Source organism: Pholcus phalangioides, unplaced genomic scaffold, assembly GCF_987345545.1.
Source record: "Pholcus phalangioides strain wild (caught in Gottingen) unplaced genomic scaffold, Ppha-v1.0 ptg000007l_1, whole genome shotgun sequence".
NCBI classification, from domain to species: Eukaryota; Metazoa; Arthropoda; class Arachnida; order Araneae; family Pholcidae; genus Pholcus; species Pholcus phalangioides.
Genome location: NW_028301600.1, coordinates 14,917,140 through 14,932,062, shown reverse-complemented (window position 1 = coordinate 14,932,062; position 14,923 = coordinate 14,917,140). Strand labels below are relative to the sequence as shown.

The 14,923-nt window shown below is 35.6% G+C and overlaps 1 protein-coding gene across 1 annotated transcript in view; it reads right to left on the bottom strand.

Moving 5' to 3' along the window:
• Positions 1-14,420, bottom strand: part of Tim9b (Translocase of inner membrane 9b) — a 28,794-nt gene extending 14,374 nt beyond the window's left edge. The window contains exons 1-2 of the mRNA XM_089232696.1: positions 14,292-14,420; positions 11,495-11,590 (exon numbers count right to left, since the gene is read on the bottom strand). Of these exons, the coding sequence (XP_089088822.1) occupies positions 11,495-11,590; positions 14,292-14,321 (126 nt within the window). The 5' untranslated portion in view covers positions 14,322-14,420. The remainder of the gene's footprint in view (positions 1-11,494; positions 11,591-14,291) is intronic.
• Between the last annotated feature and the right edge of the window lie 503 nt (positions 14,421-14,923).

The window sequence follows — 14,923 nt, the reverse complement described above, 5'->3', positions numbered from 1 at the left end:
CTTAATTTTAAGCCCAACATGTTGATGCAGAAATCGGGCACGGCGCATTTGTGCAAATAAGTTTTTATGTATGTTTGCTTTCTTTAATTTATTCGTGATCCTCTGACATAAATAAAGATTAATTTTTTAAAGATGAAGAATATACATAATAAATATTTTATTAACAACAGCAAACAATTTTGTAATAACCATGATGTGACAAATTATTTTTCATTCCTTGAAGTTTAAACATGATTTTTGGTTATTCTTCTGTGGTCCTTTTAATTATGTTTACCTTATATAATCAAGGTTCTACTGTAATGCTTAGAAGAAAAGTATGTTTTTACCAAATTGCAATGCAAAGAACTGCCAGTTCAAGATTTATATCACATTGATATTAAATGTTTTGTTAATCAAAGATTAAAGCCATTGAATTCAGTCAATCAAACTAATTTATAAGATATTAACAAATACTTACTCCTGCACTTGGAGTAAGAGTGAAGCCATCTTCCTTTCCCAATGATTTTATGCAATTCTACCAGAGTTCTAAATATTCCAGAAAACTGGATGGCAAATTTTTTTACTGTCTTTATCACAATAACCCACACAATTCAGAGCTATACTTAGATGAAGCACAGCTCTTCACATAAATACCTACATGAGATACATTATTTTTACATAAATAAATAGGTAACAAGCAGAAGCTTAAACAACAAAGGTGTTTCCAAGAGAATCATAATTCACTCCACGAATGAGCTTGTAATCCAAAAAACACTCGTATGTCTAAGCAAACTTCCTCATAAGTGAATGGAAACTCAAATGATTCCTTCCATAACCATTTCCCTCACACCAACTATAATTCTTTTCAAAAATAAAATGCAGTTTAACTTTATATTATTTTATTTTATATTTTGAATTGAAGACAGCCGCTTTGATTAACACACAACAATAGGGTTAGATAGTCTTTCATGGGTTTATGCTATAAATGCCAGGCCCATTTGTTAAGCACTGCTGACTACTGAAGTTAAACAAGGGCTCTAAACAATTGAAATTTGTCATTGATTTGATACACATATAAGCATTTTTTTTTTCAATCTGATCTTTCATTGAAATAATAAAAAGTCCTAAAAAGTGAACACATTATGACATACGTAAAAGTAACATTTAAAAAATTCATTAATTTGTTTTCAAAAAGTATAAAAATCTACTATGAGCACTTACTATGAGAAAATCTATTTTTTTTTACACAGCACAGTCTCGGATAATCTGGCCATGTGTTAGTTCAGCCCATCCCCCATCCAGTAATACAGGGCCATAACATAACTAGAATTTTTGTATCATCTTTCGCCCGGAGCAAACATGATTTTGCCACCGCCACCAATTCAAAATTAGATAATTTTACAACAGTGTTCGCCAAAAAGTTTCAGCCTGGGGCACACAATTCCATAATATACTTAGGTTTTAACATGGGATATGCTCATTGGTGAAGATCACAATTATGTCATTAAAGATCAAGGGAAATTCTAACTCCGAACCTATCTGATGTAGTAGCCAAAGATCCAAACATTACTGATTCGGAGCTACGGCTGTTAAGTTTGGCAACTTATCGCCAAACACCAGGATTCATTAACGATATCACTTGTATTTCGTCATATAATATTCGCGATATTACAAGGATCTACAATTTTAGATTGATATAACTATCATAATAATGATATACAATACAATATCACAACACACACACAAAAAAAACGTTTTCAACTACTTTATTAATAAATACCCCCGTAGGACAAACGTCGTTCGGTGCGGGCCTATGGCCTGCAAAGGGCTTCGCTCCTCCGGCCATTAAAGGGGTCCCCTGCCCCCGGACTGAAAATATCAACTCTGTTCTCACCACAACCGGAAATATGGCAAAACTGATAAGTTGAAACAAGATGTTCCAAAAACAAACCGTGGGTAACACTATTAAAAAAAAATAAATTGAGCTGGTTTTTGATGGATTCGAACCAACAACCTTCATTACACAAATCCTGTGCTCTAACCATTACACAGACTGGCACATGCCAATCATAGGTAATATTAGGTATATCTATCATTAAACGTTGCCAGGAAATATATTGGTGCCAACCAACAGTCGCCGGGAAAATGTGCACCAATAACTATGTTGCGCATGTGCATTACATCAAGATCCAAAGTCACGATCGGGTGTGACAATTTAGTGATGTAATACTCATCTTAGCCAATGAGGCACATCCCAGGTTAAAAATCCTATGTACAGTATGGACTTACGTGCCCGGGGCAGTTGCTCCACCCTCTAGTTCCGGCCCTGAGTGATATGGTATTTTTAGGTGGTTTTTCTGCAAGCCAAAGGAGATGAAAACATGTCACTGCATGTGTTTATGCAGAATTTCATACTATTTAAATGGGCTTTTCAATTAACTACCAGTAATACAGCAATTTCAGTAATCTGATCCAGTCTGGTCTGCTATGTGCTGGATTAACGAGAATCTACTGCAGCAGTTCTTGACCGGTGCCCTTGAGGATTTGTGTGCACTCCCCAGGGACTCTGCGATCGCTCAAGGAAAATAAAAATAAAAAACAGTAAATTGAAAAAAAATTGAAAAAAATAACCATAAAAAATATTCATAATTTTAAAAAAAATTATTAATATTTTCTAACAATAAAGTAGAAGTGCATTTCAATTGCGGAACTGCAAATGGAAGTACCACAGAGGCAGCACGAATGTATGGCGTTTTTCCCACAGCAGTTGCCCAAACCGAAAACACTTGTGCGCTTGCATCGGCAGCATGATCGATAGATAGATGCATGGGAAATGCTAAGTGTACATTCGTGCTGCCTCTGTAGTACTTCCATTTGCAGCTCTATAAATGAAATGCATGTCTGCTTTTTCAGTATTACTAAAGTGTGCCTATATCCCGTGCGTTACACAGGTCCGTATTTACGCTTTTGCTGCCTGCAGGCTATACAAATTTTGCTGTCCCCTCCCATTTCAGTTAAATTTTTTCATCCCCCCCCTTCCCATGCCATTATTAATAAATCATAAACAAACAAAAGACAAAAAAGTGGTACTGTATATAGTTGCGCTGAAATTTTACTTTTCTGTCTTGTATTCGTATCCTATTCCGATCCATAATGATTGCCATATAACGGGGAAGGGGAGGTGTTCAATCTCCGGCCCGCAGGCGTTAACACATCTATGAAAAACACTGATAAATTTAATTCGAATGTATGGTGCATACATTCGAATATGAAAGTATCTCGGCACCAATCAATGGTGACGAGATACTTTCTGCATTCTTGGTTATAGTCTAGCAACAAAATCAATAATGCACATTACATAATATCTATACATAGTATGTTTAACCGCATGTCCTAAAGTGTACTTTGAAATAGTGAAATACTTTTTCAAAATTGTTTCGTGGGCCGACTAAAATTTTAACCGTTAAAAAATTTTAGACAGGGCCCACCACGGGTTTGTGCACTCGTGTGATTTGAATGTGCTAACATCACTGGAATATACAGAGTGGTTTAGTAAACAATATGGTTTTTAACAATTACATATTATTTACGATAGAAATGATGCATATGACACTTTACGAAACGCGAATTAAAAAGTGTTTTTTTTTCTCTCTCCCCACCCTCTTTTCATACTTCAAAATTCGCCGCCTCTAAGAATTTACCGCCCTGGACTATAGCCCACTCAGCCCCCCCCCCCCTGTAAATACACTACTGGCGTTACAACTGTTAGAAGAGTTGCGTGCTGGAATAACTTCACAGGGCTGCCATCCACGCCTTTTATTCACTGTGACACAGATTTGTACACGGTTTCTTCTTTCCCAGGTTACATTTGCATATGCATGGTGTTCTTTTTCTCCCAATAAATTTCAACAAGAATGCGGTTTTAACGTTTGCGTAGCGGCCGCTTCAAAATGCACTAGGGTTTGTGTTTCATGTTATACCATGCATTCTTTGATGGCAATTGTTTATATTGGTTTGTACTATCACCTCTTAAAGTTTTTCTGAATCACCCTGTATACATAAAATTTTCCATAGCAGCAGTAGGAATGATTTCAAAGTATTGTCCACCTGTGAAATTTAAAAATATATATGGTACTCAAGTTTCATTGCTTACTGTTTTTCTGCATTTTTTTCATCTTCTCTCACAAAATTATTCCGTGAATTCTAAAACACTATTTTAATAAGACACAAAACTTCAACTTGTTAACAACAAATGTTGTTTGTGTTTTTGGAAAATGTAACAGAGTGAACAAATAAGCCTAAATTTTGTTTTCACTATATATAAAAATTCAAATCATTGATAAAAACTTTTATTATATGTTTATGTACTATCACCTAACATTGATATAGATGAAAAAATATATATTGCAATTATTTATGATAATGATGTAACAGTGGACATTCAAAAGTGAAAAACCTGGTACTAAAAGACATAATATGAATATTAATTTGTTTTTTAAAAGTCAACTCTAAAAGTTTTGATCAAGCATTAAAAGTATAGCTTCCAATGAGCTCAAAAGTGTTATCAGATCTGATATGAAAATTTATTTCCCAAATGACTAACAGAGAGGACATTTTAAGATGGAGAAAGTGTCGGAACACACACACAAACAAAAAAATGGTTTTCATAAGAAATTTTCTTTTTGAAAATTACATTGTCAGTTCTAGTCATCCATGGTACCTGAATAATACATGATTCAATATCTTGGTGTAAATCTAAAATACTTTTATTCATTTTGAAAGGGACAGCAAGATTTTGAAAATTTATTTAAAACAATTATTTTTTTTATGTTACAGTTAAACCTCTTTCTCAAAAAAAAAAACCTCTATATTTCAAAGAAAAAAATTCCTGTATTTACTGTACTAAATCTCTCAATGCACTTTCACTTCTGTCTCGAAGTAATTTTTGAAAAAACTCTACTTTGAAGGCCAAGCCACAGTGATAGTAAAGAAAAAAACAATGAAAGTTAAAGAAACTGATAAGAATTATTCCTTCATATTAAAATCCATTGTGTTGATGGATCTTGTCAATCATAGGCAGATACTATGATTGATGCTATGTGGATGACTTATCAAGCATGGCAAAAGTCAGCCAACAAAAATTCAAAATTGCATCAAGAAAGCTGGGCTTAAAACTAGTCATCTCAGTGATTAAGGATAAGATTTGGTGGTTCACTCAAATTTCAATGATTCTCAGAACAATGCTGAAAATAAAATTTTAGAACATTGGGACATTACCAAAAACACTTGAATCTAGAAATTTAATTTTCCGATTTTGTAGAAACAGATCAATATAAACTTGCGGCACCCCCTATCCGATACCAAAAATATTGCTGAATTTATGGCCGACTCATGTTGAACATCCTGTATAAAAATTCTGCATCATTTTCTGGAGCAAACTGAAAAGATAGAGCCCAAAACATTTACAGCTCTAGCCAGTAGCCTATAGATGACATTGTGAAGGGTCAAAGAGCAAAAAATATGCATCAATCTAAGCTTACGGATTATTTTAAAGAAGGTATGTAAATTTGAATTGAAGAAAAAAAAAATTGAACATATTTTAGTGTATCTGCATATAGCGTAATTCAACACTGATTGCATAACTTAACTAATAATTTAATTAATATGTAGTAAAATATAGTACAGTATTGTAGTTTTTCTTGATTAAAATTTTTGCTATTTTCTTACACAGAGAAAAAAACTATTGTGACGCTTTTTTTTGGTCCTGTCAGTTTCGAGATAGAAATGTTTGACTGTATTAGATGCCATCTGGAACAATTTGAGAAATTACCATATCACAAATCACTTGTTGCGGAATTCGCCTGTTGTGGCCTTTGTATTTGTATCACAAAAAAGAAATGAACTATAAAAATCTTACAATTACTACCAAAACGCTCTGAAATTTTTCAAAAAATAAAAAATAAATAAATATATATATATATATTTATTTATTTATTTATTATATATTTCACTTTATTTATTTATATATATATATATATATATAAAGTGATGGACATGTTTTGTAATGCCAGGCACTTTTGCGAACGACCCCCATCTTTGATTTCATTTAGCCTACTCATTTACAGGGGTAGCTCCTAGGGCACAAAGGTACAAAGCTCCTCACGAAAATCTTACCAGTTGTTAATTTAATTCTTCAAATGGATTTGATACAAAATTGATACAATTTAATTATTTTTCTCAAATGAATTTGATACCAACTTGATGAAATTTAATTACTTTTTTTGAATGAATTTGATAAAATGAAGAAAAGGAATATTTTCAAAAGAGCCAATTTTAAAAAAAAAGTCTCAAAATGCAGATCATATGGTCGATCCATAGGGAAGAGAGAAAGGGAATTGTTGGTTATATATAAAAGTTATACCATTCGGGCTTGAAAACAAATTGCCCACAGATACTGATTTTGCCATCTATCTTTTAAATCAGAATATAATATTAAACTATGACTATATCACTACGTTCAAAAAGTTCCAAGACGTATTATGAAAGAATGAATACAGATAGAACCTGTTTATTTGATGTTTCCTTCGAAGTAACTACCCTTTGCAATTATGCATTTTTGTCATTGTTCACAGAAAGATGTAAATGCAGACTGTAACCCTTCTTTTGTGACATCCTCCAGTGCTTTCAGCACTGTTCACAGCACTTCTTCGGAATCTGAGAATCGTTGCCCCTTAAGTAAATTCTTTTTCCAAGGAAAAGGGAAAGTCACATGGAACAAGAGCAGGGGAATGAACTGGTTGTAGAAATATTGGAATGCGATGTTTCGACAGGCAATCTGACATGAGGAAAAACCTGTGAGCTAGTGCATTGCCATGATGGAGTACACACGACTTGGCTTTATAAAGATCTGGTCACTTGTGTCATCTCAAATGAATTAATGCTTGGATAATCAGTGAATAAACCTATATATATTATTAGAATTTTTTGGCCCCAAAATCATGACGCCTTTGGCAAATGCCACTCTTGGCCATGCAAAAGTCAAGCTCTGCTCTTTTTATAATAAAATGCAACCCCCCCCCCCACAGAATTTTTTGATGAGTCACACAACTGCTCATTTATCATAATTCACCATTTCATTCACTTTCTTTTTTTGTCTTTTTTTTCTCTTTTTTTGATGTAACGTGTAGATAGCGATAGTATTTGCAAAGCATATTATACTGTCTAGTATGGATCAGGTATAATACTTGATGAGATTTTTTTGTTGTTTTAAAGATTTCATCTATGGCGACTTTCTTGAAGGATAAAGCCGAAGTACATTTCATAGAGTGAGGTAGAGAAATGAAAGAGGTAAAATGTCAAATCCAGGGCGACAGCATCCTGAAGTGAGAATTTTAGGCCAGGATTTCAGCAAGGTTAAGTTACCAGATACAAAATTTTTTTCAGGTCTGTTTCTATTTTTGAGTGAGTTAATTTTAAATTAAATTTATGGTGTAAAAATTACAATTTATGTATAATAGATTCCTTGGGAACAGAATCTTTGTCAGACACCCTTGTGAGAGTATAGGTGGATCCGAAGGGGGCAATCACCTTTCAAAAGACTGGTAAAAATTAAAAAATCCATCATTAACTACCATAATTTTTAGTTATTATGCCATGATACTACAACTAAAAAATAAGAAATTTTTTATTCGGTTTCTATAGATCATACTTCAAGGCTTCTTTTTATTGCTGTTTTTTAATACAGCATTTACAAAGGAAAATTTTAATGTGTTGAAGTACACAACCCAGAGTCAGACCAGGTATTCAAACTTTTTGAAGATTTCTACTGATACATAGAGAGGCTGATTCAAGACGGCAACAACTCAAAAAATTGTATTGTGAATGGTTGAAAAAGCCTCTAAATATTCTGACACTCCAACTCCAAACTCTTCTTATACAAATACAACGCCACAATAGGCAAAATGCCCAACGAGGTGGCTGAGAAAAAAGATGCCAATAAAAATATGGATGTCATATATTTCAAAAATATAGCAACCCTATTAAAAATGCAATCGACAAAAATTATAAACAATATATACACATGATAAAATATTATACAATGCCCATAAAGAATACTTATGGTTGTCTTATTCTAAGTATGGATAGCTTCTCGATTTACCCCAACATGTTTATTGTATTTCTTTTTAAACGTGTCAATTGTGTTACAATTTACTACCTCCGGGGGTAAGCTATTCCATTTATTAACAACCCTATTAGAGAAAAATTCCCTGCGACACCATAGCCTTGCATTGTCCCCTTGTAAAAGCAGTCGATTGGCGGTGTACTAAAAGTTCATGGTCCATCTTATCCATCCCATTAAAAATTTTGAACACTTTGATCATATCTCCTCGACACCTGCGTTCATCCAATGTAAACATATTTAAAAAATAAAGTCTCTCTTCATAACTCAATCCCCATGTGCCAATAGGACACACGTAGCTCTTCTCTGCACCCCTTCAGCCAAGTCTATGTCCCTCTGTAGGTATGGTCTCCAAAACCTTACAGCATACTCCAGCCCAGGACGAACTAAGCCTTGAAAAAGCGGAAAAATGGCTTTAGGAGAACGCGAAGAGACCTTTTTGAAAATGAGACCAAGCATTCGATTCGCTTTTTTGACCACCGCTGAACAATGTTCAGAAAACCTAAGCTGCTCGTCGATGAGAATTCCCAAATCAGTGATTTGGATCGTAGTTGCATCCGGGATAGTGACACCATTATATATGCACTCCCTACAGCAATTTAAAGTGAGTCCTGACTCTTAATGATACACACTTTATTCCCTTCAGGTACAGGCTTTTGGCAACAAATTTGTTCAATATATAGTTTAAGTACCAACAATAAATCTAAGAAAATGTTATCTTAAAGAGGTATTGTTAACATTCAAGAGAAATAGGGAAAAGAGGGGAAGATAAATGTAGAACAGGTTTTCCATTCTTTTCCCTATATACATCATACTATATATATATATTTTTATCACCTATGAAACCGTAGCAAAAGAGAGAATTTTGGCACCCTCGTTTTCCTGTAATTTTCAAAGGGGAAAACAGTAATCTCAGCACCCTTTTTGATGCAGCACCCAGGGTACACGGCTCCCCTGCCTTCCCTTAGTTGCGGCCCTACTCAGATATTATGAATTCTCATATATAACAGTTTTTCCATTTCCAGTGAATTTTTTTATCACTTATCAAAGGGTACAGGCCCCGAAGTAGAATGTTTTGTAATGAGCCCTCGGCTGACTGGAAATGTTCTGTGATAAAAATTCCTTCTTTACTTCAGAAAATGGAAGACATGACAGCATGAACATGAAACAAGTGCAATTTGATATTTATAATCCAGCGTTCAAAATCATTGGTGGTCCGCTGGTCCGAAATCCTTGATTAAAGAATTGGACCACCGAAAAAAAAATTATGGTGGTGCATCAGACCAGTAGTGAAAAACGTCCCCTCTCCCCTCCAGTGATACATTGATCACAGAAGAACCTCCTATGAGAGAATCACCAATCCATTTAATATCGTTGCAGCCATTCAAATGTTGAATAGTAAATGGTTATTAGTATGAAAAATATATAGAAAGCAACGTCTCTGCCGAAAGTAAAAAATTTATGAGCAAAACTTGATTTTGATATGGAAGAGTATTAAGAAGACACCAACGAATAAGGTAAATCACGAAAAACACAAAAATTCTAATGCATTTCGACACCAATGGGTGTCATCATCAGAGGAAAAATATTTAACCACTAATCACACGCTGAACGAGTTTTGCCCTTGAATTGAAAATCAAATCTTAACGCTCAGTTGCTCAGCAGAAAAAGTACATCTGTTCAATTCAAACGTTGTGGTCAGATTTGTAGGTGTCGCTGTGAATATTTTATATTGCTGTAACGTAATTGCACCTTATATTATGTCGATGTGACTTTAACGCTAGTATTCCATAAAATGCGGTTGACGACTCACTCTTCGCCCCTTTTTACATTATGTATCCCCATTATCTGTTTTAAGTTATACAATCTTTTAACATGTTAACCAGTTTTGTAAGTTATGTTTTAAATAAATAAATTGTTTGATTTATCAAGATCTGGAGTAGTGACAATCCATGGAGTCAGATGAGTAAATTAAAAGTAAAGATATGCATTTATGAAAATATTTTTTTTTAGTTATCTCTAAATTAATCTTGTTCTTTGAATCTTAGCAAACCATTCAGTATGTATTTTCTTAGATGCAAATATCTATTGCAGAATGTTTCCTGAAAATTTAACTTAAACATGAATGTATCTTTAAACCTCTATACTTTTTTATGGATGAAGCCACAGAATCAACAGTGGTAGGTTTTATAAAGTTTGACTGCAGTTCTAATTGCTTTTTATGGCTTTTTGTACTCATTGGTGGTGAATGCCCTATCACTCTTCTAAATATATTTAGGAGAAAATGAATTATTATTCAGAACAGATTTCATTTAGCAGACCACTCATGATGTCTGTGGACCAGTAGGTTCTCATATTCACTGGTCAGTGGGACTAGTGACTTTTATTTTCCAATTCTAACGCTATAGTCTCTTGATTTATATATAATAAATAGTCCCAACCAGAACTGAAACTAGATACTTTGTCACCTTCCGGTGTCTGGGCCGGGTGAGTTTTCCCGTGTTGAGTCAAATTAAGCCGCAGGCTCTACTCCTGGTGATGCCCTTCCGTCAATTCCTTTAAGTATCAGCTTTGCAACCATACTTCCTCGAAACAAAAAAACTCTGGTTTCCCGGAAGCTGCCCACCGAGTCATTTGAGTAACTCGGGCGAATTGCCGGTCGGCATCGTTTATGGTCAGAACTAGGGCAGTATCTGATTGCCTTCGAACCTCTGACTTTCGTTCTTGATTAATGAAAACATTCTTGGCAAATGCTTTCGCAGTAGTTCGTCTCACGGCGGTCCAAGAATTTCACCTCTAGTGCCACGAAACGAATGCCCCCGTCCGTCCCTCTTAATCATTACCGTCAGTTCCAGAGACCAACAGAATAGAACCGAGGTCCTGTTCCATTATTCCATGCACCATTATCTGGGCAATTCTTCACCTGCCCTGAGCACTCTAATTTTTTCAAAGTAAAATCGCCGGCAGTCTCATACTTTGTCACCTTAGTGTTTACAAAACACTTACTTTAAAAGATTAACAAGCATGTATAAAACAGGGTCTACAAATCAAAAAGAAAGTTATTCACCAGCCTAATTTCCCACAAGCTAAAAATACTTTTCTGTAAAAATGGCCTAAATAATTTTCTTCATGCTTTTCTAGGCCTTTTCCCATGTTGGTGGGAATGCAAAAATATTGAATTCTGAAAACTTTGCACCATCTCTAGACTCCAATTTAGTTATCACACCAGGTGCCAATGCAGATTTTTTATATGCCATGGACACTGGTGCCTGGATTTGTCAAGCCCTGTAAAAATTACAATAAAATCATTGTACAAGACAATGATGTATATCTTACTTCTTCATCCGTCAAATTTCTGTAATTCATGTTGTTTATGCAATGGGAGAAACAGTTTGAAGTTATTTTATTATAAATGTACAGGAAATCTTTTATCTGAAAATACAAGAATATAGTTAACATATTTTCAAACATGATGCAACAATTTTATATCAGTACAGTAAAGGTAAACCCTTAATTCAACAAACCTTCATTCTATTGATTCAGATTTAATGAACAAACATTTGTGGCTTACAAGCTTAGTTTTAATTTAACTGGTCTCAACAAATAATAATAAAAAATAAAAAAAATCAGATATTTTCAAACTTTCCACTGTAGCGGCTTTTTTGGACTTCCACATCTGCTTGATGTTGCTTCTAAACTCTGTATGCGCCTCTCCCAAGCTTCTTAAATTGAAAGGACCTTTCTGTGGCTTCTCTTTCACCAAAATATTACTTCAAAAACATGTGTTTTCAAAATTTGTTCTTGCCACAGCCTAAACAAATTAAACTGAGAACATGGATCTATACTTTTAAAAATGGTTTATAACTTTATATTTGTTATTATTGTTAATATTGGTGACGGTAAAATGCAATCCGGGCCACAAATATAAACAGAAATTAGCTCCATCGCCTATGGTAAGTGAACATTTCGGTGCCCCCTCAAAGAGTGGTTTAAGCTTACCCGCCATCTACGTGCAAAGATTTATGTGCCACCTCTATAGACGACCTTGGCAGAAGGCTGACAAAGCTTTAACGTAGTAGAGATCCTGGGACAAATCTAAGCTTATTTTTTTAGAAAAAAGCCGCAAGCCATGTATACCAAAAAAACTTAACATGACCATATATTCAAGAAAAAGCTTCTATACGTTTTGAATACAAATACAATGCCACAACAGGCAAAATGCCCAACAAGGTGGCTGAGAAAATGATGCCCATAACAAATATGGATGTCATATATTTCAAAAATACAGCAACCCAATTAAAAACACAATCACAAAAATTATAAACAATATATACACATGATACAATGCCCATAAAGAATATTATGGTTGCCTTATTCTAAGTATGGATAGCTTCTCGATTTACCCCAACATGTTTATCATATTTCTTTTTAAACGTGCCAATTGTGTTACAATTTACTACCTCCGGGGGTAAGCTATTCCATTTATTAACAACCCTATTAGAGAAAAATTCCCTGCAACACCATAACCTCGCATTGTCCCTTATCAATCGATACTGGTGTCCTCTTGTAAAAGCAGTCGATTGGTGGTGTACTAAAAGTTCATGGTCCATCCTATCCAAAATTTTAAACACTTCAATCATATCTTCCCGACACCTGTGCTCATCTAATGTAAACATATTTAAAAAATAAAGTCTCTCTTCATAACTCAATCCCCATGTGCCAATAGGACACACGTAGCTCTTCTCTGCACCCCTTCAACCAAGTCTATGTCCCTCTGTAGGTATGGTCTCCAAAACCTTACAGCATATTCCAGCCCAGGACGAACTAAGACTTGAAAAAGCTGAAGAATGGCTTTAGGAGAACGCGAAGAGACCTTTTTGAAAATGAGATCAAGCATTCTATTCGCTTTTTTGACCACCGCTGAACAATGTTCAGAAAACCTGAGCCGCTCGTCTGAAGAAACCGTCTTGTTTTCAAAACAGTTTTCTCTCGCTTTTCTGTCTAGAACTATTTTACTATTCTTGACTACGCCATATAATTCAATCAAAAAACATAACTTATTGATGAACCATCATTTTACTTACACTTATACACTACACAGATGATATATAACAAGGCAATTTTTATTTAAAAAATTATTTCAAAGGCGTTTCTGGTACTCCAGGGACCAGGCAAGTGAGAAGTTGAATTCTTTTACTTTTATTTGACCATTCCGAAAAAATTACTATTTGAGGGCACCAAAATGCACACTTGCCCCTTGTAACAGAGTAGGCTTTTTTTTTTTTTCAAACCGAGCACAACTCAGGTCTACCGCCATAGGCAATTTACTACCTAGTGAGTTGTGCCGGAAGTGTAAGTGTGTGTACCTAACAGTTGGAGTGCGTATCTAGTGTTGTGTATGATTTTTCAGTGCTGCCATCTATATCTCGGAAGTGAAGTGGGTGATGTGTAGTGACTGAATATTTGTATTGTTTGTAGGACTGTTGCTCTCTGTGGCGAGACTTTTTTAATGGGGAGATCTGCTCGCATTTGTGCCTCGAAGTTGAACAGAGTAGGCTATATTCTTGTCTCTGATAGGCTATTGCAGACAAAGGACGTCTGTTCTCTCAAGTTTTCTCGATATTTTCATCATCAAGGTAAATGGCTCAAAAGCGTGATGTCTGTGAATTTTTACTATTGGCAATTTTTTTTAATATTTGGTGCCCAATGAAAGCCCAAGCTGTGCCCCTTAAACCTGCATTCCAGGTTGCACCTTCGCTTAAGCTCTCCCCTTTTGTAATTTTGAACAAACGAATAGTAAACTTCGCGCCCATTTCGCCATGCCTCTCCCCACAAGGATGGGGCTGATGGTGCTCTAGCCTGGGGGCTCCGGGCAATTCTTGGATATTCTTCTATTTTTTCACATAATAAATTTACTACATAGGGGCCCGTGAAAAATCTGGACTTCCAAAGATCCCAGCCTTAGGGCCCTGCTGAACGAAGTGGTGGGCCATAGTTGCGGCCTTAAGTGTAATGTTCTAAAATTATTCGCGATTTAATGCACTCCGGTGTTAGACATTGCTTCGTCCTATCAGTCCAAATCAAGGGTTTACTGCTATACAAAAAAAAATTAGAAAGATTTGGAAAATCTCACTTTGTTCCTTTCGTATTCCTCCTGATCCATGTTTTATTTTGAGATTAAAAAATGTTTGCAACTATTATTTTACCTTTGTATCAGCTGGCACTGTAGTATTTCGGCCTCTTCTTTCAACTTGTAACCTCTATGACCACTGTAAACACACCTCGTCTTCTTTTACAGCCGGGTATAGACCCCGGAACCTAGGGACTGAGGCCATATGAGCCCCCCAACACAATAAATTTTGTGAGGGGGGCTGAGCCTCCCAGTAATTTCTGAAAAAAACATATGCAATGCATCTTCCCTCTTCTGCGTATGCGTTCGATTCTCGTATATACGGGACGACCAGCAACTTTCAGCCCCCAATGGTTTCTTCATGTCGGCGCCTCTGCTGCCGGGAGTTGAAAGACCGGGACTTACGGTCATGACCCTCACAAGGGTGGGGCTAGTAAGGGCCCCAACCCTGTGGCCCAGAACAACTTTCATCATTTTTTTTTTGCTTTCTCATTCTATAAATTCACTATAGAAGGGCCAGTAAAAAGTCTGGTTTTGACGCCAGCCAAAAATCCCAGCCTGGAGCCCTGCTCCATTCTGTGGGGGCTATGCCTACGGTTTAGAGCTGATTCCGGACGGCTAGATAGACACAGAGC